The 26,956-nt window shown below is 47.3% G+C and overlaps 1 protein-coding gene and 2 pseudogenes across 1 annotated transcript; 2 read left to right on the forward strand and 1 right to left on the reverse strand.

The window, feature by feature from the left end:
* The first annotated feature begins 1,767 nt into the window (after positions 1-1,767).
* LOC125518309 lies at positions 1,768-10,258 on the forward strand (annotated as a pseudogene).
* Positions 10,259-10,851: 593 nt separating this feature from the next.
* Positions 10,852-12,319, forward strand: LOC125525209 (annotated as a pseudogene).
* Positions 12,320-22,286: 9,967 nt separating this feature from the next.
* LOC125523366 (phytyl ester synthase 1, chloroplastic-like) lies at positions 22,287-26,572 on the reverse strand. The gene is made up of 13 exons (XM_048688412.1): positions 25,946-26,572; positions 25,746-25,797; positions 25,592-25,647; positions 25,112-25,270; positions 24,907-25,011; positions 24,678-24,781; positions 24,156-24,277; positions 23,878-23,986; positions 23,640-23,770; positions 23,176-23,545; positions 22,946-23,059; positions 22,712-22,794; positions 22,287-22,622 (listed from the first exon to the last, which is right to left on the reverse strand). Exons 1-13 carry the CDS (start codon positions 26,307-26,309, stop codon positions 22,340-22,342), a joined length of 2,052 nt encoding a protein of 683 aa, XP_048544369.1. The 5' UTR covers positions 26,310-26,572; the 3' UTR covers positions 22,287-22,339.
* Between the last annotated feature and the right edge of the window lie 384 nt (positions 26,573-26,956).

Genomic DNA, 26,956 nt, shown 5'->3' on the forward strand with positions numbered 1-26,956 from the left:
AAGAAGCGAACAAAAGGAGGCAAATAGAGGGAGGATAGAGAGAGGGCAAATAAAACGGCAAGGGTGAAGTGGGGGAGAGGAAAATGGCAAATAATGTAATGCAGGAGATAAGGGTATGTGATGGGTACTTGGTATGTTGAGTTTGGCGTAGACCTCCCCGGCAACGGTGCCAGAAATCCTTCTTGCTACCTCTTTTAGCACTGCGTTAGTTTTCCCCGAAGAGGAAGGGATGATGCATCAAAGTAGCGTAAGTATTTCCCTCAGTTTTTGAGAACCAAGGTGTCAATCCAGTAGGAGGCTACGCGCGAGTCCCTCGCACCTGCACAAAACAAGTAAATTGTCGCAACCAACGCAAATAGGGGTTGTCAATCCCTATAGGGCCACTCACGAGAGTGAGATCTGATAGATATGATAAGATAATATTTTTGGTATTTTTATGATAAAGATGCAAAGTAAAATAAAGGCAAAGTAAATAGCAAAGTAAATAACTAAGTAGTAGGAGATTGATATGATAAAGATAGACCCGGGGGCCATAGGTTTCACTAGTGGCTTCTCTCGAGAGTATAAGTATTCTACGGTGGGTGAACAAATTACTGTTGAGCAATTGACAGAATTGAGCATAGTTATGAGAATATCTAGGTATGATCATGTATATAGGCATCACGTCCGAGACAAGTAGACCGACTCCTGCCTACATCTACTACTATTACTCCACTCATCGACCGCTATCCAGCATGCATCGAGAGTATTAAGTTAAAAACAAAGTAACGCCTTAAGCAAGATGACATGATGTAGAGGGATAGACTCATGCAATATGAAGAAAACCCCATCTTGTTATCCTCGATGGCAACAATACAATACGTGCCTTGCTGCCCTTGCTGTCACCGGGAAAGGACACCACAAGATTGAACCCAAAGCTAAGCACTTCTCCCATTGCAAGAAAGATCAATCTTGTAGGCCAAACCAAACTGATAATTCGAAGAGAGTTGCAAAGATAGCCAATCATACATAAAAGAATTCAGAGAAGATTCAAATATTATTCATAGATAGACTTGATCATAAACCCACAATTCATCGGTCTCAACAAACACACCGCAAAAAGAAGATTACATCGAATAGATCTCCACAAGAGAGGGGGAGAACATTGTATTGAGATCCAAAAAGAGAGAAGAAGCCATCTAGCTACTAACTATGGACCGGAAGGTCTGAGGTAAACTACTCACACTTCATCAGAGAGGCTATGGTGTTGATGTAGAAGCCCTCCGTGATCGATGCTCCCTCCGGCGGAGCTCCGAAGCAGGCCCCAAGATGGGATCTCGTGGATACAGAAAGTTACGGCGGTGGAATTAGGGTTTTGGCTCCGTATCTGATCGTTTGGGGGTACGTGGGTATATATAGGAGGAAGAAGTACGTCGGTGGAGCTACAGGGGGCCCACGAGGGTGGAGGGCGCGCCCCCCTACCTCGTGGCCTCCTGTTACGTGTCTTGACGTAGGGTCCAAGTCTCCTGAGTTGTATTCGATGAGAAAATCACGTTCTCGGAGGTTTCATTCCGTTTGGATTCCGTTTGATACTCCTTTTCTTCGAAACCCTAAAACAGGCAAAAAACAACAATTCTGGGTTGGGCCTCCGGTTAATAGGTTAGTCCCAAAAATAATATAAAAGTGGATAATAAAGCCCAATAATGTCCAAAACAGTAGATAATATAGCATGGAGCAATCAAAAATTATAGATACGTTGGAGACGTATCAGTGGATTCGGATGAGGCTATGGAGCTCGCGCTACCTGCTTTGGTTTTTGAGGATGCTGTGAGTCCCGCTCCTCGGGCTTTGATGATCTCGGTCAGGGGAGAGGATGAGGTGCGTGGGCACGTGGTTCTCTCTTCTTCTACCGAGGTGCAGGTGATGGAGGGGGCGGTTCAGCTTTCTGTTGGGGACTTGGGGCAGGTGGCCCCCGTGTCCTCCCTTCCGTTAGTGCTGGACGAGGCCTCGACGGTAGCGGTCTTACCTTTGGGAGGGATCCCGATGCAGGTGGGCTCGGATCCCCCTTCTCCCGCCGCTTGGTCTGCTTTGGAGGTTGCGGTATCGCCTTCGAGAGGGGGCTCGGGGCAGGAGGCCTCGGGGCCTTACTCTCTTGGGGTGCCTATGGTGGCCGCCCCTCCGGCGCTGGGGGGGGGGAGTTCGGGCAGGTGGCCCAGGCACTTCCTTCCCCCGGTGCGCTGCCGTCTCCGCCTTGTGGGGCGCGTCCGACTTCTCCGGCGTCGGCGAGGGCCTCACCGGGTGCTGGCATTAACGCCAGATCGTCCGCGGAGGATGACCAGCTTCGTGTTCGGGGTGCGGCAGGAGGCCACACCCCGAGCAGGATTTCTCGTGAGGAGGTCATTGCGTTTGGAGGGATTCCGGATCCGATTTCTGAGGGACGACTGTTGAGCTGCCATCTCCAGAATCATCCGGAGGTGGACGACATTCAGCAGCGGTGCGCTATGAGGGCGGCCAAGCTTCGTGACGTTGAGGTCACTACTGGTATGTCGGTCAATACATCTCATTCCATTTTGCATTTTTCTACCGATGAGATTGTCGATAATGCAAATCAGTTAGGAGTTTCACTAGGTAGTAATGCTACTGAAATTTCAAATTCTGTTAATGACCTTCTGGATTTAGAGGTTGAGCGGGCTTTAGAGATGATTCGTTACTTAGCAACGGTTAAGCCCAGGAGTGATTCAGAGTTTGATGCGTTGGGGGTCAGAGTGCTCGATAATTTTTGTGCGGATCTTATTCCTCCCATGCCTGAGTCGGAGGAGGAGGATGAGACATCTGTGATTGATGTCGTGAGACCTGCTGAGACAGGTTGTGAGGACCGGTTGCAGAGTCAGAATACCACCAAACGCAAGTGGAACCGGAAGGTTTATCTGGTGTCTGTAGTGCGTAGGAGTGCTAGGATCGGTTCAGCAAAAAAATTCCATGATGAAGTATGAAAGGAATCTTTTGGAATAGCAGAGGTCTGAAAGACTTGGCTAAAAGAAGGTTTCTGGCGGAGGCGTCTCTTGAGCATAAATTAGATTTTATCGCTTTATCGGAAACTGGTAGAGATAATTTTGCGCCACAATTTCTAACTACCTTGTCAGGAGGAATTGATTTTGACTGGCATTGTTTGCCACCGAGAGGGAGATCGGGTGGGATCTTACTCGGAGTTTGATGCGATTCGCTCGAGGTTCAAAGTGTGGTTATGGGAGATTTTGTAGTCAAGTTTCGGGTGCGGTCAAAGGCCGATGGGTTCAACTGGGCTTTGGTGGCGGTATAAGGGGCCACACAGCCTGAACATAAGCCTGAGTTCTTGGCTGATCTTGTTAGGATTTGTGGCTCTCAGCAGCTACCTATCCTGGTGGGGTGATTTTAACATCATTAGAAGGCGTGAGGAGAAGAACAATGACAACTTTGATGGCAGATGGTCTTTCATGTTTAATACTATCATTGAAAGCTTGGATCTGAAAGAGATTGAGCTTTCAGGAAGAAAATTCACTTGGGCTAACGCGATGCCAACTCCGATGTTTGAAAAGTTGGATCGCGTGTTGGCTAGCGTTGAATGGGAACAAAAGTTTCCCTTTGTAACTGTTCAGGCTCTTTCCCGTGGAATTTCTGACCACACGCCGTTATTTGTTGACTCTGGTGAGGCCACCCATGTGGGAAATAAAAATGTGTTCTCTTTCGAGCTTGCTTGGTTTGAGCGAGACGGCTTCTTTGATCTCGTAGCCAAGGAGTGGGCTAAGGATTCCGGAGGTAAGAATGCGCTTGAGCGCTGGCAGAATAAGATCAGGCATTTGAGAACTTTTCTGCGTGGATGGGCTAAGCATCTTAGTGGGATCTATAAGGTCGAAAAGGAAAGGCTCCTTAACCTTATTCAGTCCTTAGATGTAAAAGCAGAAACCACTGTTCTGCCACCCACGGAGCTTCATGCCAAGCTTGACGCGGAGATGAGGCTGAAAGAGCTTCTTCGAGAGGAGGAATTGAAGTGGGCGTTGCGGGCCAAGGTCCGGCGAGTAGTCCAGGGGGGCGTGAACACTCAATTCTTTCACATGATCGCTAATGGTAAACACAGAAAGAAGAGGATCTTCCAGCTTGAGCAAGATGAAGGAACGATTTTAGGACAGGAAAACCTAAAACTATACATTACCGAGTATTACAAGCAGCTGTTTGGACCCCCAGAGGATAATTGTGTGTGTCTGGATGAGTCCAGAATTGAGGATGTTCCTCAACTTACAACAGTGGAGAACGATATTTTGGCGGCCCCTTTCACTGAGAAAGAAGTCTTCGAGGCTATATCGCAAATGGAAAATAATAAGGCTCCCGGCCCGGATGGTTTTCCGACTGAGTTCTATAAGAAGTGCTGGCACATCATTAAGGGGGATTTGTTGCCCTTGTTCAATGATCTCTTCTCTGGGCAGCTTCAGCTTTTCCATTTGAATTTTGGAACGATAACCCTTCTTCCTAATAAAACAGAGGCTGTGAGAATTGAGCAATTCAGGCCAATCTGTCTTCTCAATGTTAGTTTCAAAATTTTCACCAAGGTCGGGACTAATAGGCTCACACAGATCACACATGATGTGGTGCAGCCTACCCAAACTGCTTTCATGCCGGACCGGAACATCCTCGAAGGGGTTGTGGTCCTTCATGAAACACTCCATGAGATCCACATGAAAAAGCTAGACGGAGTTGTTTTCAAGGTGGATTTCAAGAAAGCGCACGATAAAGTCAAATGGCCTTTCCTTCAGCAGGCCCTACACATGAAGGGTTTTGACAAAGCTTGGCGACGCCAGGTTGAATCCTTTACGCAAAAAGGGAGTGTTGGAATTAAAGTGAATGATGACATTCGTCATTATTTCCAGACACACAAGGGCCTGAGACAAGGTGATCCAATGTCTCCTATTCTGTTCAACATCGTGGTTGACATGTTGGCAATTCTGATAGGAAGGGCCAAGGAGGCTGGTCAGGTGGGTGGATTGGTGCCTCATTTGGTTGATGGAGGGGTGTCCATCCTGCAGTACGCTGATGATACAATCATCTTTATGGAGCACGACTTGGCGAAAGCGAGAAATATGAAGCTGGTGTTATGCTTATTTGAACAATTGACCGGACTGAAGATCAATTTTTATAAAAGCGAGTTGTTCTGCTTTGGTAGAGCCAATGAGGAACATGAGGCTTATAGGCAATTGTTTGGATGCGAATTGGGGGCGTTACCTTTCACTTACTTAGGTGTACCCATTCACCATCGTAAGCTGACGAGCAGAGAATGGAAGAGCATCGAACACCGGTTTGAGAAGAAACTAAGTTGCTAGAAGGGAAAACTCATGTCTTATGGAGGCCGACTAATACTTATTAATTCGGTGCTCACGAGTATGCCTATGTTTCTCTTATCATTTTTCGAAGTCCCAGTTGGTGTTAGGAAAAGACTGGACTTCTATCGATCCTGGTTCTTCTGGCAAAGTGATGAAACAAAGAGAAAATGCCGACTAGCCAAATGGGATATCATCTGTCGACCAAAGGACCATGGGGGCCTTTGTATTGAGAATCTTGAAGTCAAGAACAGATGTCTTCTCAGCAAGTAGCTGTATTAACTTTCAGTTCAAACCGAGGCCACATGGGCGCAAATTCTTCAAAGTAAGTATTTGCAGTCCAAGACGTTGTCCCAGGTGACAGTGAGACCCACAGACTCGCCGTTTTGGAAGGGGCTTATGAGAGTTAAAGCTGCCTTCTTTAATAGAACTAAGTTTATAGTCGGTAATGGCAACACCACTCGCTTCTGGGAGGATACTTGGCTTGGTGAAACGCCATTGGCGCTTCAGTATCCGTCCCTGTATCGTATTACTCAACGACGTGATGCTCTAGTTGCCACGATTTTGCAGTCCATTCCCCTTAATATTCAGTTCAGGAGGGCGCTAGTGGGCGACCGGTGGGAAGCATGGCTTCACTTGGTGAGTAGACTGATGGAGATTCAGCTATCTCACCAACCCGATAAGTTGTGTTGGAAGCTTACTAGGTCTGGTGAGTTCTCTGTCAAGTCGATGTATATCGATGTCATTAACTCAAGTGTTATACCTAGTTCCAACGAGGTTTGGAAAGTCAAAGTTCCTTTAAAAATTAAAGTGTTTATGTGGTTCGTGCATAAACAAGTCATTCTAACAAAGAATAATTTGATTAAGCGCAACTGGACAGGATCTACTAGGTGTAGTTTTTGTGATCGGGACGAAACCATCAAGCACCTCTTCTTTGACTACCCTTTGGCAAAGGTTTTGTGGCACACGGTGCATATTGCCTTTAACATTACTCCTCCGAATTCGGTCAGTTCGTTATTTGGAACGTGGCTTCTTGGGATAGAGTCCGAAATAGCCAGACATATTCGTGTAGGAGTATGTGCTTTGTTGTGGGCAATTTGGAATTGCAGAAATGATTTGACCTTTAACAGAAACAAATATTCATTTTTTTGCAGGTTTTATTTCGAGCTACTGCGCTGATCCGTATGTGGTCCTTACTCACTCCGATGGAGGCCAGGGAGCATTTGGTTACTGGATCTGTCCGGTGAGAGATGGTAGCACGGGATATCTTCAACCGGTTTGGATGGCGGTCATGTAATAGGATAGGCAATTAGTTTATCTATCTTTGTTTTGCCAGCCGGTTGTGGCTTTTCGGCCTTGTGTTTCTGGCGCTTGTGACTCTTTGTGAGTTTGCTGTTATTTTGCTTTCAGAGTGACGATCTTGTTGAACAACTTTTATTTATTTATCTTTGTGGCAGTATGCATCGTTCTGATGTAGAGGCCGGGGAGACCCCCTTTTCGAAAAAAAGGACTTGTAGCTAGCCAACTCCCTTGAATCCATCAAACCAAACCATATCCAGTGGCGGAGCGAGCGCCCAGCGACCCTGGGCAGTTGCCCGGGCTCGCTGGCACTCCGACGGCAACAGTGGTCGTATCACAGTACGTAAAACTGCTCGATACAGAGTGGATTTACCCGGGCAAAACTGGATTAGGCCTCCTTCACAGCCCGGCCCAGTTATTTACTTGAACGTCCCGATCACTCCAGCCCACTAGAAAAAATAGAATACCATCGATCGCTTCGCTCCAGCCCACGAGGCAACAGGGAATACCATCGATCGCTCCAGAGTCCAAACAGTTCTCGCCTTCTCGGCTTCTCGCGTACTCGCGTCTCTTTGGTTTCTCCCAATTGCGGCAGGGACTTGAAGGCGAGGAGGCGAGGCGGCGATCTGGGGCTGGGCGAGCGGCAGGCCGACGGCGAGCCGGCAGTGGCCACGGTCGTCCCCTCCTTTGGCCCTTCCTCTCCTGAAGGCTGAGGAAGTTCCTTTCCTTCGACTTCCGGTAAGATCGCGTACTTAATAACTGATTTGGGTTGAGATAATGAGATTGATGTACTTAGGGCTTATTTAGGAACTTTTGATTGGGGATGATTATGACCAAAGTCCAAAGAGAAAATCTATTTGTTAGCTATTGGAAACTACAGAAACTGTAAGTTAATTAGACTGACAAACTAGTATGCAGGTTGCAGACTCTTTCCTCTAGTAATTTTAAGAAATATTTCACCGATTTCACTTTAGTTTGGCAACATCAAGAAATACTTGATAATCTGATACATGTAGTTGATGCAAGTAGCTTTTTATTGTACTGTACTATGAACTTGTGATTAGTCCATATTCTTATTTGTGTAAAAACTAACTTCAGATTTTTTACTCACTAAATTTCAGAGATGAGGAGGTTTTTGGTTAAGAGAGCAAGGACTGAAAATATGAATGATGTGCAACCTGAAGTAGAAGTAGAGCAAAGGACTGAAAATGTGAATGATGCGCAGCCTGAAATAGAAGTAGAGCCACCAGCACCAAACGTTGCCAATGAATTTAATCCAAATGCGATTGAGCGCGATCAGGGAAAGAGGAAACAAATTTGTGAATATCCTCCTGATATTCAAGACCAAGTGAGGAGAGCATATATATTGAAGGGTCCAATGCAACCAGATTTGAATAAATACCATCGTACTGAATTTGGAAGTTCGCGTTCCTCAAGCGCATTTTCCAAATCTTGGTATAAAAGGTACGACTGGATAGAATACAGTGAGTGGAAGAATGCAGCTTATTGTTTTTATTGTTTTCTCTTTAAGCAACCCGGAAGGGCTGAGCACTTTGGTTATGAAGTCTTCACCAAAGAAGGATTTACAGATTGGAAGCATGCATATAAAGGCTTCAAAGATCATATTGGTGGTCATGGTAGTAAGCACAACTCTTGCGTCAAGCATTATGATGATTGTAATAATCAAAGACAAAGTGTGGCAAGTAACTTTGCTAGATCAAGCAAGGAATCAGAAGAAAAGTATAAGATTCGTTTAACTTGTTCTGTAAGTTGTTCAAGATATCTCATTGCACAAGGCTTGGCATTTCGCGGACATGATGAATCAGCTACTTCTCTAAACAAGGGAAACTTTAGAGAGATGATAGATTTGGAAAAAACTAAGAATGAACAAGTCAGAGATGCTTTTAACCGTGGTGGCAGAAATTGCACAATGACATCTGGTGACATTCAAAAGGAGCTTGCAATGTGTTGTGCACATGAAGTTAGAAAGAAGATCATGGCAGAGCTTGGTGACAAACAATTCTCGGTGCTTATTGATGAATCACGTGATATATCTGTGAAAGAGCAAATGGCTGTGATGTTGAGGTTAGTAGTTTCACTTTTATTTTGTTGTTTGTTTGTCATTTATTCTCTATGCAACCAACTGACATTATTGTGTTTCTCTATAGGTTTTTGAATGACGAAGGGAGGGTTGTGGAAAGATTCCTTGCTTTGCATCATGTCAAAGATACGACGTCCGAGTCACTAAAGGATGCTCTTTATATCATTCTTGATCATTATAAGTTATCAATTTCAAGGATACGGGGTCAAGGATATGATGGGGCTTTAAATATGAGAGGTGAATTTAATGGTTTGCAGAAAAAGATCATAGATGAAAACCCCTATGCTTTCTATGTTCATTGCTATGCTCACCGTCTGCAATTGGTGGTCGTGTCTGTTGCTAGTAGTTGCTCATCTATTCATGATTTCTTTGAGTACATCTCCTTGATTGTGACTACAACAACAACATCTTGCAAGAGAAGGGATGCATTGACCGAGTCACAACACCAAGATATTCTGGATAGACTTGAGAGTGGTGAGATATCTACTGGAAGGGGCTTGCGCCAATCATCTACTCTTGCTAGACCAGGGGATACTAGATGGGGTTCACATCATACTACCTTACTTCGTTTGGATCAAATGTGGTCCTCCGTGTTAAAGGTGCTTAGTACAGTTGATGAATATGGACGTGGACCATCTCAAGCAGCAGGTTTGATAGAAAAAATGGAGAGCTTTAAATTTGTTTTCATTCTGAAGCTTATGTTGAAGTTATTTGGCATCACAAATGAGCTTTCAAAAGTCTTGCAAAGAAAAGATCTCAATATTGTTCTTGCCATGGAATTAGTTAATGATGTCATGGATCGGTTGGCAACGTTCAGAGAGAGTGGTTGGGATAATTTATTTGGTGATGTCCAAGAATTTTGTGGTGCTAATAGTATTCTAGTACCAAATATGGACGAAGTTATACCAGTTCGTGGTCGTTCAAGGAGAGAAGGGAGAACTGTTACTAATCTTCACCATTACCGTGCAGAGATTTTTTATGTTGCTATTGACAAAATTTGTGTGGAGATGGATCACCGCTTTAGTGAAGGAGCAAATTGTGTGCTTGATTGCTTCTCATGTGTTGACCCCAAGGACTCTTTCTCCAAGTTCAATGTTGATAAACTTGCTCGTCTTGCTGAAATTTATCATGAAGACTTCTCTAATGATGATCGTGGAACAATAAGAGAGCAGCTCCTCACTTATATAAGTCAAGTGAAAAGGCATGCTTCTTTTTCTACTTGTGATGATGTTCAAAGTTTGGCCGTGAAGATGGTTGAAACTAAGAAAAATCTGGTATTTCCATTGGTATACAAACTTATTGAGTTGGCTTTGATATTGCCGGTGTCAACTGCATCTGTTGAGAGAGCATTTTCAGCAATGAAGATTATCAAGAATAAATTGCGTAGCAAGATCAACAACGAATGGTTCAACGACTTGATGATATGTTACACTGAGCGCGAGTTATTCAAGTCAGTTGATGATAAGGATATTATTCGAACATTTACAGCATGAAGTCTCGGAAAGGACATTTGCCTCGTGATTTTCTTTAGCACACTATTGGTACGTTCCATTTAACCTTTTCTATTGTTACAAACTCTCTGTTTTGAATAAATAAACAAATCACAACACTGAATTTTTGTGAATAACAAATCCATTTTCTTATCCTGTAGTGTCTTCTAGGATATATTGATGGTGTCATGGTGATTTAGACGGCTACACTTTTGTTGGCAAGATGGCTAGTTTGGCTGATTGGCTCTATGCTTCGGTTTGATTTCGTGTCTCTTGTTGTCAAGTCACAACTTCATTTGCTCTCTGAAATGGAATATTGATATATTAGTTCGCTTAAATATTACATTTGTATGACTGTTGTATGACTGTTATGTCCGTATTTTCACTTCAATATTAATGTGGATTTGTGCTTTGCAAGTTTGATGCATAGTATATATTGTCTACCCGGTACGGAATTTTTTATTTGCATGTTAGACATTCACGCTTAAGTTTGCCCGGGCTTCATAAAAGTTCTGGCTCCGCCCCTGACCATATCCACATCCAGCAGAAGATCGACCAAGCTCCATCCAACAAGTACGTACGTACCGATCGATCAACAAGCTTAAGGTAGCCAGCGAGGAGGGTAGCCGCCAACATGGGCTGCGGCATGAGCCGCCTCCTCAAGGCCACCGTCGCTCTCGTCATACTCGTCCTTCTCTTCATGCCCGGGGCCATGGCAGCCGCCGCTGCAAGCTTCGACGCCTCCCGGACACAGCAGCTGCCCCTGCCGCCCGGAGAAGTGCACGGGCCGGAGAGCGTCGCCTTCGACGCTCAGGGCCGAGGCCCCTACAGTGGCGTCTCCGACGGCCGCATCCTGAGGTGGAACCGGCCCAAGCTCGGCTGGACAACGTACGCCTACGGACCAGGCTACGACAGCGAAACGTGCACGGGTTTGACACGGAGGCGGACATAGAAAGCCGCTGCTGCCACCCGCTTGGCCTGCGCTTCAACGAGAAAACGGGCGACCTCTATGTGGCCGATGCGTACAAAGGGATGCGTGTGCCGCCCGGCGGCGGGGAGGCCACCGTGTTGGTCGACCAGAAAAAAAATTTTAAAAAAAAGGAGGATGACCCCGGCCTCTGCATCTGAGAGATGCATACGGCCACTTTATTGGTTATTCTCGAGGACCTTACAAAGTATTACAACAATAAGCCTGAATCCATCATCTTGGCAACACATGCCACTACTCCTATTCAAAATAATGAAGGGGTGCTAGCTGCGCCACTACCCAAACCACTCACCTAAGCCTAATATCAAAAAGCCGCAAACCGAAACATATTCGGAAGCCCCAGCCGAGCGACATACCGGGTCTGGGGCACAATCCGGTCAGACGCACTCGTGTGTCGTCGCCACCATCTTCTGCAGGTCCATCTTCAGATCATATTGAGGCTTCTACCTTGTGTGGCCACTCTGCCATCGACGTCACCATGACGCCAGACAGCAACCTCCGCCTGCGCGAGTCCATCTCCGCGTATCACCAGATTGATGGCATGCCGCTGCGCTTCACCAACGGGGTTAACGTCGATCAAGTCACCGGTCAAGTCTACTTCACCCACAGTTCGATGAACTACGACAGGCCAGAACACGAGATGGTCACCAAGACGGGGGACTCGACGGGCCGCCTCATGATGTATGATCCACGAACATCGGACGTCACCGTGCTCCAACCAAGGATGACATACCCGAACGGCGTCGCGCTCAGCGCCGACCGCACGCACCTCGTGGTCGCATCTACTGGCCCGTGCAAGCTGTTGAGGCACTGGATCGAAGGGGTCGACGCGGGCAAGTCCGAGCCTTTTGCCGACCTGCCAGGCTACCCTGATAACGTCAGGCCCGACAGGAAAGGAGGTTATTGGTTGGCGTTGCACCGTGAGAAGAATGAGTTGCCCTTTGGCCGTGACAGCCATCTTCTTGCTGTCAGGGTTGGTGCCGACGGGAAGATAGTCGAGCAGATGAGAGGGTCAAAGAAAGTCAGGCCAACCGAGATCATGGAAAGAGATGACGGCAAACTCTACTTGGGTTCGGTGGAGCTTCCCTATGTCGGCGTAGTAAAAAGGAAGTAGAGAACACTAGATAAATGATGTATTTTTGTTTCTTATTCATATGACCAAATGTAACTTTCCAATTTCTTTTTCCGATCAGACAACCTATTGTAATCCACGTTTGTAATCAGCAAGTCATGTTCTTCCCTTCCCAGAATTGAACGAGATGACACCCACCAATATCTCCCAACACAGGATCTTCCTTACATGACTGTCCTTCTCTCTTTCTTCCCAAGAACATCTTGTTTTCGAATCCCTGTTTGTATCCTTTGAGGGCAGGCCCATTAAGCTGGAAAAGCCACCTGTGGCGCTTACTGTTGTATTGCTTTATGTGCTATATATGTGCTAGAGAGATGGAGCAGATGCATTGTGATCTTGGGCATGACCTGGCTCCGACATTCAATTTTTGAAGAAGTGATTGTGAACTGTAGAGTAGCTATAATACAAGACGTTAACACTGCAGGATCCCAATGGCCAGGACTAGGACTGGCCCGGGAGAAGGTAACGGTGGCATGGCACAGTCGCGCAAAGGTGGACCAGCCATCAGGCGGAATGGGCGGAGGAAGTACGGAGCAGGGAGGCCAGAGGAGGGAAGCAAGCCGCTTGGGCATTGTAGCGCTATGTGGCACTATGGCGGTGCAGCTCAAGCAGGGGATGCATAGCACGATGCAACGATGATATTGTTTGTGTATGCGTGTGTTCGACTCTGGAGATGGTTGAGATGCGAGGGGAACGAAAAACTGAACCGAACAACGCCTGGCTAGGGACCTTCTTCGAGCGCTTATCTACCTTTGGGCCTTGGTGATCTGCTGCTGCCTACTGTGCTTCCGCTAGACCCCTGGCCATGGCGGACGGCTACTCGGGACCTTACCGCGCGCTGCAGTTGGAGGACGTCGCCGGCCTCACGTCGGCCACGGTTGATGGCGGTACCATGGCGCGAGGAGCCGAGGTGGAGGAGGCTGTCGACCACGCTGAAGCCGGGCTCCACCGCGTTCACCACCCACATGTGGCCACGGCACTGCCCCCCACTACCGACGCAGCATCTTTGGATGTGTGCTTTGAGATTGTGGTGGCTACGTGTCATGTATGCATCCGGATGTGTATAACCCACTCGAAATTTAGAACCGGTCGCGTGGCAAGGGTACCGTCCCCGCAGGCGGCCTGGAAGGCAGCGATATCCACCATGGGGATGCTAGCAGCGCCGTTGTCTAGTCTTCTCGTGTCGCGTCCTGGGTGCTGATCCATATGTCTCCTTTGTCCCTTCCCGTTTGTCCCTCAGCTCCCAACCATGAGGTAAGTGTTGGATGCAAATGCCGATGACAATGTCAGTGTCTCGTGGCGGGCAAACACGGACACAGGAGGCTATACAGGGCATCGTGAAGTATATCAAGCAGGGCTAGAAGGTATATGTTGTGGTTTTCAGCTCCTTTCATATGTGCTTAGTTTTGGAGTTTGCTCGTTGATGATTCCGGTGAAGTTGGGAGGTCCTAGGTGATGGATTAATCCTTAATTAGTGGAAGTGTGATGACTATTACTACAGATTTTTTTTGTTGGATGGATGGTTTTGGGGTTTGTTTGTGTGCTTGTGATTAGCAAGCACCGGTTGCAGTGGCACCATATCATCGTATGATTCTAGGAGGTAAATTTACGGAAATCCGTAATGGAAGTGTGATGACTATTACTCTAGATTTTTGTTGTTGGGCGGTTTTGGGGTTTGTTTGTGTGCTTGCAGATTAGCAATCACCGGTTACGGTGGCACCATAATATCGCATCATTCTAGGAGGTAAAATTACTGAAATCCTGACTTGGCACTTGTTTGCTAAGTTTGATGGTTGTTACTTACTCCCATAAAGTTGAGTCATCTATTTTGGAACGGAGGGAGTACATTAGATTAGTGAAACTTTTGAAGGTTCTGAAATATGAACTCTGACCTACTTGTCAGTATGTGTACACTCCAAAAAGCACAAATGACCACTATTTTTGAAATAAATGTGCCAGTCATTATTACTATTTAAAATTTAGCAAATTTTGTCCAATACATAAAACTGAATGGAGTTGCTATAATAGTCTTATTTTATGTATCAATCAAGAACATGTTTGTTTAACCCGTCGCACCTTGCCATTGACATGGAATATGCTGTTGGTGGAGAACTTTGAAAGTGCAGCGCATAGTGATCATTAAGTGAACATGAAGGTTGCTCTTCAACCTACTTACTGTGTTATGTCACCAGGCTATCTTTATTCTGTATCATCTCTGTTGGCATTTCATATAATTTTGTAACTTGTTTGTTACATACCAAGATCATCACTCCAACATACATTAATGGGTCGTCGCAGCAAATTAGTGATCTATGTGGGGAATAACTATTTATCGGCCTACATGTTACCTATCCTCATAAAACACATTTTCTTGCCAGCGGCCGCCTATTCAACCATCTTCTCCTTAATGTCAAGCTCGCCTGCTGCAGGCTATAAGATAGCAGTTGTCCCTTCTTTCACACCATTGCCATCTCCAATCCAGCACAAACACCTCGTCCATGGTGCACCCCCTAGTCTTGTATTTTGACATCGTTGAGAAGGAGCAGGAGAGGATCCTCTGGCCCCCTTGTGGGCAGAGATGGACAAGGCACTGGAGGAGGATGCTCTGATGGAGGTGGAGGCTGCGCTGATGGACACACCCGCGCTCGCACACGTTCCCGTGCCAGCGCCTGCGCCCGCGCTTAGCGCAATTGAGGCGGAGGACGAGCAGATGGATGTGGAAAAATTTCTGCATTGGGCCGAGGCTGCTGATGCCGCATTGTATGACATTTTTTTGGGCGGGCGTGGTGATGGCGCCGGTCGTGGTGCTGGACATGGATGGATCGACGTCCATGTCAATGGCGGGCGGCATGGCCGTGGTCGTGGCCGCTACTAGGCAGTGACCATGGCCGTGGAAACAACTACACGATGACCATGAACATGGACAAAACTACACGGTGACCGTGGCCATATGGCTATATTAGTTTGTTATAATAGTTTATACTATTAGGTGTTGTATCGGAGGGTGTCGCAGTGCGACAATTTTGGAAGAAATTCAACTATGTTCGCTTAATGTTTGCAATGCATTCAAAATTATGTGACTGGAAGGTTACTAAGTTTGTGTGTACTGCAATGTTTCAAATTGAATCAAGTTTCAACGAAAGTGAAATCAATGTTGTATACCACTGAAACTTTCCACTTATAAGGGCATATGCATTGTTAGCATTTTCAATTTATGTATCATTAGTTGTTTTAATTTGCGAGAGTGCTGCAGTATGATCGTGTTCACAAGACATGACATGCGTATCATACGACATGGTTAAAACCGGTGAACTACATTTGGCGAGAAAGATCCTCGCGGTGGTGGAGGGGTCCATCATTGTAACGCACACGATGCGGCTATATCTCCCACATGTCGAAGCACGACTTAGAGGCATAACCGCGTTGTAAGCAATGTCGCAAGTGAGGTAATCTTCACACAACCCATGTAATACATAAGGGAAAGAGATACATAGTTGGCTTACAATCGCCACTTCACACAATACATGAATAAAGCATTACATCATCCAGATACAAACAAGGTCCGACTACGGAACCCAAAATGAAATAAGACTACCCCAAATGCTACACAGATCCCCGATTGTCCCAACTGGGCTCCACTACTGATCAAAAGGAAGCGAAACAACAAAAAATAAGGTTTTCATCAAGCTCCTCCATGAGCTCGGTTGCGTCACCTGCACGGTATCATCGGCACCTGCAAACTGGTTTTGGAAGTATCTGTGAGTCACAGGGACTCAACAATCTCACACCATCGCGATCAAGACTATTTAAGCTTATAGGTAGGGAAAGGATATGTGAGGTGGAGCTGCAGCAAGCACTAGCATATATGGTGGCTAACATACGCAAATGAGAGCGAGAAGAGAAGGCAAAGCACGATCGAAAAACTATGATCAAGAAGTGATCCTAGAACAACCTACGTCAAGCATAACTCCAACACCGTGTTCACTTTCCGGACTCCGCCGGAAAGAGACCATCACGGCTACACACGCGGTTGGTGCATTTTAATTAAGAGAAGTTTCAGGTTTTCTACAACCGGACATTAACAAATTCCCATCTGCCCATAACAGCGGGCACGGTTTTCGAAAGTTCAAATCCCTGCAGTGGTGTCCCAACTTAGCCCATCACAAGCTCTCACGGTCAACGAAGGATATTCCTTCTCCCAGGAAGATCCGATCAGGCTCGGAATCCCGGTTACAAGACATTTGACAATGGTAAAACAAGACCAGCAAGACCACCCGCTGTGCCGACAAATCCCGATAGGAGCTGCACATATCTCGTTCTCAAGGCACACTCAGATGAGCGCTCCGTATAACTAAAATCAAACCTCGAGTTTCCCCGAGGGGGCGCTGCACAGGGCTCTAGTTTGGACCAACACTCAGAGGAGCACTGGCCCAGGGGGGGTTTTAAATAAAGATGACCCTTGGGCAGGCCTACCCAAGGGAAAGAAAAGGCTAGGTGACGAATGGTAAAACCAATGTTGGGCATTGCTGCAGGAGTTTTTATTCAAGACGAACTGTCAAGGGGTTCCCATTATAACCCAACCGTGTAAGGAATGCAAAATCCGGGAACATAATACCGATATGACGGAAACTAGGGCGGCAAGAGTGGAACAAAACACCAGGCATAAGGCCGAGCCTTCCACCCTTTACCAAATATATAGATGCATTAATTAAATAAGAGATATTGTGATATCCCAACAAATATACATGTTCCAACATGGAACAAACTCCATCTTCACCTGCAACTAACAACGCTATAAGAGGGGCTGAGCAAAGCGGTAACATAGCCAAACAATGGTTTGCTAGGAAAAGGTGGGTTAGAGGCTTGGCTTAGCAATATGGGAGGCATGATAAGCAAGTGGTAGGTATCGCAGCATAGGCATAGCAAAAGAGCGAGCAACTAGCAAGCAAAGATAGAAGTGATTTCGAGGGTATGGTCATCTTGCCTGCAAAGTTCTCTGAGAAGACGAAAAATTTGATCCTCAAAAACGTACTCAACGGGCTCCTCGATCACGTACTCGACTCCCGGCTCTACCCAAAGCAAGAACACAAGCAAAGGGAGACACGATCAACCACGTGCAATGCACAAACAACATGATGCAAAACATGTCATGAGATGCGGGATGCGATATGCGATGCATATGCATGATTCGGAAAGGAATGATTGAACCTGGCCTCAACTTGGAAAACCAAGCGTGCCACTGGAAAGAGGAGTTGATTTCGGTTGAAATCGATATAAAGATCACCGAAATCGGATGCATGGTTTGGAAATGGCAAGCAAAACAAATATGGCACCGATCTGCGATTAATAGCACATAGCCAACTAAATGCATCAAGATAAATAAGCTACTGCACTCAAACATAGCAACAAAATACATGGAAGGGATCCACTCAAGATGCTTGACAAAAGATGAACACTGAGCTACGGCTAAATCACCCATTAACAGGTTCAAACAAGCATGGCAAAAGTGCAAATGATAACAGGTTACAGACTTACTGAAATTAACAACAAGTCAGGAATTTAACATCAAGAAGAAATCTTTAGAGCACGATAACTACATGCTATAGGAACATATCATGGCAAAGCAAGGTATGGCATGAAGCTACTCAAAGCACACAACAAAAGTCCATTATTGACCATAAGCCAAAAGGGATCAGAAAATACAATTGCAAGCATGTGAACATAGCAATTAACGATAACAGATTCAGACTTAGTGAAAAACTGAAGCATGGCAAAACAGACATCAAGTAGGCATGTTTACGAGCTCGATGCACTCACTATGAGGCATTGCATGATAAACTAAGTATACACCCAGCAAGTAGACATGGCATAGAAGCTGGACATGGCAATAACAACAATATAGCATGCACGGATCAACAACAACAAGCTCGGCAAAATTGCCAAACACGATAACAATCTGCCAGGAACATTTTATAGCAAAAGTAGAGTTCGATTGAGTCAAGCTAGGGTGCTCCATAATTGCAAACAAATACATGGTTGTATAGAGCACAACATTATCTACAAAACATCCTTACTGATCATGCTCAAAGAGGCATAGATCTCTCGGTAGCAACATGAACACATGGCATAAAAATAATAACAGGACAAGGACTTAAAATATTTCTAAGTCTCTGAAATCGGCAACATTAAGTAGGCTATTTTGCATGCTTGTGCTAGTCACTACAGAAATCACAAAAATAGATGGCATACACCCCTGTAAAGATGGCATGGCATACTACAAGACACATGTAGAGCTCAGAATCATAGCATGCACACATTAATCATGGCAAAAATGACAAAAGTGCAAATGCTGATACGGATCTGAAACTAACATCACATAGCCCTCTTACAACAGCATTTCGGGCATCAAGATGAGCTCAAATGAAAATGATGCAATGAGATGAAATGGAGTACTCGTCGAGACGAACATTTCGATATGCTACACGCACGAATTGGAGCAACGGTTGCAGAGTTATGAGCTGATGAATTATGCATGAAAAAGTATGGATTCTGGGACTTGGCAGTTTTCAGGAAAAAAACATGCAAGGGCTAGATAACTAAACGGCGCACAGGCGGGGAATAGGGTGCTCACCCAATGGGCTCGGCCCAGGACGAGGAAGGACGGCCAGGCCTGGGAGACCGGCGCTGCTGGGCCGGAAGGAGCTGCGAGCCCACGAGAGAACGAGCGGGGCCCGAGAGGGCGCTCGTCCTCCTCCTCCCACCCGAACAGAAGAGTGACGCCCATGGCAGGGGCGGCGGCGGCGCATAGGAACTCCGGCGAAGCTGCGAAGGCCGGGGACGCGCGGGAGGCGCCGGAAACGGGCAGATCCGGGCACGGGGATCCCGGATCTGGCCACGGTGGTCGACGGTGACGTCCATGGAAGCGGGATCTGGTAACGGCGACGGCGGGACGGCCATGGCAGGGACCCCTGCGGGAGAGGGAGAGAGAGGTGAGGCAGGCAGGAAGAGGGGGAAGGAGAGGGCGCGACGGGGCCGGCGACCTGGCGGCAAGCGGCGCGCGGTGGAGCGCGAGGCGGCGGCGCTGACGGCGAGGTCCGGCGAAGATCCGGCGAGGTCCGGCGAAGATCAGGCGAGCGGCGAGGCTGCGGGTCTCCTCGGGCCCGGCGCGGCCTGGGGCGGGCCGGAGATGGGCTCCACGGGCCAGGCGGCGAAGTGGGGCGCGGGTGGACACGTGTCAGCTCAGGATTGGGCGAAGGCGGCGGCGGACATGTCCAAGCGGTGGGAAAATTTTGTCCGGCGGCGCGAGGAGCGGGTCTAGGGTTTGATCTGCGCGGAAATTCGGAGGGAGACACCTATTTATAGGTAGAGGAAGCTAGGAGTGTCCAAATGAGGTGCGGTTTGCAGCCACGCAATAGTGATCAAACGGCCTAGGTGATGGAGGAGGTTTAGGTGGGTTTTGGGCCACATTGAAGGGGTGTTGGGCTGCAACACACACGAGGCCTTTTCGGTCCCTCGGTTAACCGTTGGAGTATCAAACGAAGTCCAAATGCCACGAAACTTGACAGGCGGTCTACCGATAGTAAACCAAGGCCACATGGCAAGTCTCGGTCTAATCCGAGAACGTTTAACACCCACACACGAAAAAAGAGGTAGAAAAGGACACCGGGGGACATAGGAGCGCTGGATTGCAAAACGGACAACGGGGAAAATGCTCGGATGCATGAGACGAACAAGTATGCAAAAGAAATGCACATGATGACATGATATGAGATGCATGACACGCAAGCAATGACAAGGCAACAACAGCGAATAACTGGAGGACACCTGGCACATCGGTCTCGGGGCGTTACAATCATGCTGGGACGGCGGGAGTCTCTAGCCTCGTCTCCCTCGACCTCTCTACCATGGAGTTTAGGCGCGTGAGCGGCGGGGACAAATACTCCAACGCCCACGGGCCGACATGGTCGGCAGCAGCAGTGTGGTGGTCGATGGCGGTGATGGTGGTCGGCAGCGGCAGCGCGGTGGTCGGAAGCAGCGACGCGGTCGGTACGGCGGTAGCACGCTAATGCGGCACTTTTATGAGAAGGTTTATTACGAAAGGATATCGAAGAGAAGCAGGGCTGTTTATATAGTGCACCCTTTAAAAGAAACTCGCGTTTAAAAAACCTCCCTTGGACCTATGGCGGCTATCTATGAAGAATGCACTTTCTTAGCTTGTAATTTTAGTTTTATTGTTTTTAATCACTGTCCTAGGGAGGCCAATATGGTGGCTGATGTGTTGGCTAGAAATTCGGAGACCTCTCGAACTATTGTTTGGAAGTCAGAGCCTTCGGGTTTTCTAATGGACGTTCTATCAAACAATGTATCCTTATTTTCACATGAAATATAAACCGTCATGATGGTTTTCCTTAAAAAAAACTCGCGTTTACAGGGCTTGTTAAAGCACAATTTTTATCCAACTTTCTCTAAACCAGATTCTTTTTATATAGAAAAGAAGACTCGTTGGAGATAAGACGACGTACACCTGCTCATCCAGATCATGTTAGCCTGACAAAATTTTGCTAGGGTTTTGCCTCCATCACCGAAAGACGACACCACGGCCGTGAGGCCAATTTTGATTCTGCAGGCGGCCATGGTAGACCGCGGCGAGAACACCGCGCCACCGGTTGCGACGATGCACGACGTCCCCGACGACGCGCTCGAGCTGATCTTCCTGCGCCTCCCCACGTCCCTCCACCTCGTCCGCGCCGCGTGCGCGTGCAAGCGCTGGCGCCGCGTCATCGCCGGCGGCGGGTTCCTCGGCCGCTTCCGTTCGCTCCACGCGCGCCCGGTCATCGCCGGCCACTACCAGGTCAACGAGCGCAAGCATGGGTCGCGCCCCCCGGGTTGCAATCCCATCTTCTTCCTCTCGGCGTCGGCGGACACCGCCGGCATGTGGCCCCAGCACTTCTCGCTCTGCTTTCTCCCGGACAGCCGCGGCGGCCGCGGCTGGGACCTCGCCGACAGCCGGGGCGGAGTGCTCCTCCTCACCAGGTGCCCCGGCTTCCGCGGCGACTCCGACTACCGGCCCTGCCTCATCGTCTGCGATCCCACCACGCGGCGCTGCAGCAGCGTCATCGGCCACCCTTCGTTCCCCAAGAGCTGAGCTGCCTCGGGGCCTTCCTCCTCGACGGCGACGGCGGGGGCATCAGCCCGTCGAACTTCAGGATAATCGTCGCGGCGGCGTACGACCAGGGCGCAGTCACGACCAGCTTGTTCACCTCAGCCGATGACAACTGGCGGGTCGGCGGGATCCCCTACGCTGGGCCATGGGGCGGCTTCTTCTTCCTCGCCGGTAACACCCAGGACGCCGTCTACTGGACGGCCCGGAACACCAACAACATGCGCTCGGAGGTCGTCGCCCTCGACAAGCGCACCCACGAGTTCTCGTCCTCCCTGTTCCCGGCACAGCTGCCGTACCGGTGCGACCCCCAGCTGAGGGCCGTGCGCTGCAACGACGGTCTGGTGCGGATCGCGCTGCTGTACAGGAACGAACTTAGGACCTTCGGTCGACGGAGCAACCTCGGTCGTGATGAGTGGGCAGAGAGGACGATCCTGCTGCCGCAGTCGATCTTGGGGCTTCAAGATTCCGGTGGACGAATGCGCCTGCCGAGGAAGATCCTCACGGTGGTGGAGGGGTCCGTCGTGCTGGGGGCGGCGGGATGCTCTGGCATCATCTCGATCTCTCCACCATGAAGTTCAGGCGCATGAGACAGCGACAAGTACTCCAACGGGCCAGCGTACGAGTACCAGCTGCCATGGCCTCCCACCATCCGAGCTTGCCTAGACTGAACAATTTGTCATGGCCGATAGAGGGCACACACGAATTTAATTTGTGAACAGTAATGCTGAAAATTCAACCTTCACAAATTACAAGCATTATTCTGCATAAATGTCTGATCGAAGGTCGAAAAATGAATATTCAGTAGCGACATTCTCATTCCATGTGGCAACTAGCGTATGTCAAGGATCGAACGACGGAACTTGGGTGTTGAAGCCCTGGGAAGCCATGAACATGAGCCTCCGCGAGATCTTCCTATACTCGTCCTCCTCCCGCTTCTCCAGCAGGTAGGAGATGATGCCTTTCACCTCCGACTTGATGTGTGCATAGAGAACCGTTGCGGCCCGACGGTCGGTGAGGACGTCCTGCCTCCCCCTCATTGGGATCGGCTTTCCGAACCGGTAGTAGAACCGGCCCGGGATCTTCATGCACACACCCGGGAAGATCACCTCATGCTTGGCATCCCTGCGGCAGCCAGAAGACAGATGGGTTATTCCTTGTAGCTATGAACTAGACCTGACAAAAGGAGTTAGTAGCAGCAGGGCGGACCATACCTGAGATTCAGATGCTTACTGTAGGCCCGCATTATCTCCTTGCCGAAGGGCGTGCTCCTGATATTGTCGAATGTGCAAAGCAGCTGTGATTTTTAGAATAAATCAGCTGATGGTTACATTCTGAATCTCTAGAGGTTTCAGGATTGATAAACTTTGGCTATGGATCCAAACTTGAACCGAAGAACGTTTACTTGCAAATTAAGCAAGGGATGACCTAATCCAGTAATGGCTTACGTTCACGAGGTCATCCTCTCCGACGACTCCAAATGGCACGATTGTGGCGTTGCACTGCGCTGCCATCCTAACAAATTCAGTCTGTTCTGGCCAGAAAATCCTGTGCTCTTCACCCTACAATCCACAAGTTCAAATGTAAGTAAGTTCACAACGGTAGAATTTACTCTGACAGAATTCTGGAGTATAATAAATCCAACCAATGAAATCAACAAATTTTATTCTGCAAGTACCTTGCAGTGGAGTGCCTCCCTGTAGCCACCCGGATAGAGGAGCACGAACTCCCCGGTTGCTAGCAACTCGTATATGTACTTGTAGGTCATGGGCACGCCTCCCCACAGGTTGAGGAAGTCAAAGAAGTCGTGGCCCTCCGACCACGTCTTCGTCTTCTTCGGGAACAGCAGCGGGTGAGCGATGCCACGGACCACGGCCTTCTTATGCCGCATGAACTCTGCGGCAAGAGAGATGAGCTCGATCCCTAGTAGCATGTGGTTGCCTACCAACAGCACCGGCCCGTCCTCGGGCACCCCGGCGAGTCCCCGCACCACCGTGCCATCCTCCAGCGTCGAGAACATCGCTGGGCACGTTCTGAACAATAGGTCGCTGCATTGACCAATGCATAAATGTGACGTGCAATCATGTGTTCAAGATTCAAGGCATATGATTTAACGATTTGCTGGGTGGTGACTTTGATTACATGCTAGCTTTGTCGACTTCCTTTAACTCGGTTGTGGATGGCGGGATGTAGTCGAAAACCCGATGATAGCGCCTCGAATGGCGGTAGAGACCAGCACACTTGATGATGGATGAGACATGGACACCATGCTCCTGAAATTTGGAATGGACATCATCGGCATTGTCCCTTCGAGCTATATGACTTGTTCCTTCCAGTGCAAAAGATATACAGCAGTCTGATAAAGTCAACTAAAACTCACCAGCAGTAAGCTGTGCCCATGCTTCTCAAAGAAGAAGATTTTGGATTTAGGTATTTTGTTCTGTAGCCTGTAGGCTTCAGATTTGCTCGGAAGTAAGTTGTCATCGCAGCTGAGTGCAAGCATAGAGAAGAACTTCAGTCATGATAAAAAATACGACAACAAATACACATTCAGACAAGAAACATTGCTAAATCATGCATTAGAATTTACCATGTGACAAAATTCTGCAAGGCTAACGATGAAATTGGAAGTAGAGAACTGAGCTTAAGGCCACAAACCTGGCTAGCAGTAGCACCTCTGCTGTAACTGATTGTAAACGGCAATTAGCGTATTGCGCAGCCCGTTTCATCAGTTTCAACTTCCATTTTAGTGTGTCTTTTGGTAGTTTGTCCAATATATTCTGCAATTAAAAGCACACATATTTTCCTTAAAAGATGCACATATTCTGAAACCACCTTAACCTACAGATCACCCAGAGAAACATGAGAAAAAAAAGATACTCCCTCCGTTCCAAAATAGATGACCCAACTTTGTACTAACTTTAAAACTTTGTACTAAATTTGTACTAAAGTTAGTACAAAATTGAGTCATCTATTTTGGAACGAAGGGAGTAGTAGGCAAAGGAATTCATTTTCAGACTATTTTCTTCCTTAATTTGTATTTTTCTTCTATAGAGAATAACCTCTGGCTTCTGCATCGATTGATCCAGGCAACAATTTATTAACTTATTTTCTCCCTTAATTAGTATTTTCTTGATAAACTAGATACATAGAAACAGTAACGAAGTCGATGGTACAAACCGTATGCTTCAGGGAAGTTGACATGTTACTTGTCAATCTGATGAGTGCTTCTAACGGATGCTGCCCGCTTTGCATTCTACTCAGTGCCATGTTCACCTCGTTGTCTGGTCTCATGATCAGGAAGAACAGAAGAAGCAAGTATTAACAACTTAAAGAACAGATGTAAACAGATGTATATCGTGCTAATTATCAGACAACCTGAAGTTCAACAAATGCATCACGTACTTACCGATGTTGTAGTTCAGTAGAGCTGTCATTGCAATACAGGCGTTGTTTGATAACGGGCTGAAAACCGACAGAAGCTTTTTTATTTCTGACCTCTCAAACGATGTAGCTTTCCCAGGAGAAAAAAGCGAGACAAAACAAAATTATGCATATTAGAAATTTCATAAATAGGAAGGTTCACTCGCATACCATCAGATTTTCTTGCATACCTGGATTAACTAGTACCAGTATCAAATCAATACGAGGATTGCGAGCAGCAACTGCAAGAGCTAAGCATCCTCCAAACGAATTCCCCAATAGATAGATGGGCCTATTAGGAGAAGTGGAATGCTCTGCCCTCACAACATCTTCTACCATTGTGACAAGTTCTGAAAAAGAGAAGCAGCTAAAATCATACAAATAATCTTTCTAATTTAATGATTGACCAGGCGGCTAGTTGACGTCGGCTCTGCTTAAATGTGTTTTGGGCATCTTTTGCCTTTCCCACGTGTTAACCTGAAGGTATTATCTAAACACGACTTCATGTGCTGTGTGCAACTTCTTGGTGTGGACGCTGGGAGAAATGAAATTTTCCTTTTCAAGCCAAAAGGATGTCTTTCACTCTGAATCTTACAGTAAGCTCAATTTTTCAATTCAGATGCAAAATGCTTCGGAGAGAAATAATCAGTTAATGCACAGGTATCTGATACCTTCAAATGGCGTGCGGTCGTGAAAAGGAATGTGCAAGCATCTAAGTTCAAATATCCTGCAAATGGAGAAACAAGTGTATAATATATTTAAAGTATCATAACTGCCCTCCTGGTTTGCCATAAATTTTCCAGGGAACTTCTATTTGTATCTAACCTTCCAAGAGCCTTGTGGTGCATGCAGAGCCCCATCCCCATTCCATCTACCCCTGAAAAGATAATCTCATAATCAGCACCTGAAATCAGTGTGTGCTACTAACCTAAACATTCAGGCATCAAGACACTGGAAAGAGATGCAGAGAGAGACACAGGAAGATGTCGACGACACATCATTTCCACACATACTCGGTCGTTTACCTGGCAAATACAGCATGAGCGGAGCATCCTCGACTGTCGAGCCGGCGTCGACGGGGCATAACCAGCAGGGCGGCCCACTGTCATGCTCAACCAGCTGCCCAAGTGCCTGATAGAAGTAGTCCAGGTCCTTGACCGTCCCGTACCCATCATCATACAGAGCTTCGAGTCCCCTGTAGCTGGATTGCACTCTCCCGGCGTGTCTGAACTGGCAGCTTGGCAAGCCATGCAGTCGCCGCCGCCCTTGTCGCCAGAGGGAGACCTGCGGGTGTGCCACAGGGAGAAAAAGAGTCGCCATTGCTGCATTGAGCTGTGAAGCTTTTTTGAGTGTCCCAGTCCTGGTTTCAAGGGAGGCTTTAGGAAGCATGAGCCACGCATGCACTCATGCGTCCGGTGCGTAATAGAAATAACCGAATTTTAGTGAGGCGCAAAGAGTGTGAGTTACACCATGGCATGGCGGTTCAGTAAGGACCACGCTATAACAATTGTTGTGGAGATCTGATGTTGGCATGTCAGTATGGGTAAAGACTTTTGACACCTACATGATCAAATGCTCGTGATACTCAAAGATGACGGTCTAACTATCAAACAACAAAAAATTCCCTCAACACAAAAACCTTCAAAAATATACTATTGATTATTAACGTAGGCTCTTCGTTGTCCATTATGTGCCTAATGCCTGTAGCAGTAGGAAACAGAGGTATTAATATATAGTCAGTACAGATCTGCCATCATGGGTAACCGAAGAGTCATACGAACATCAAGATTTAATTGAAAGGGTGACAAACATAGTAAAACACCAAAGTGCAGCCATGTCGCACAAGAATTCTGTGACGAACCAACTACTTTACCTCAGAGTTCTGAGAACTTCACCTTCCCATCTAGTAATCTGCACCAAAACAGCCCAGGCTTAGATTCTTTCAAATTTAGTCAGAGACGGTATCCAAGAAACCTAACCTACAATACCAATCACTATTAGGGGCAAAAACTAAAATACAGGTCATACACTTCCAG

This window comes from Triticum urartu, chromosome 7, assembly GCF_003073215.2.
Source record: "Triticum urartu cultivar G1812 chromosome 7, Tu2.1, whole genome shotgun sequence".
Taxonomy (NCBI): Eukaryota; Viridiplantae; Streptophyta; class Magnoliopsida; order Poales; family Poaceae; genus Triticum; species Triticum urartu.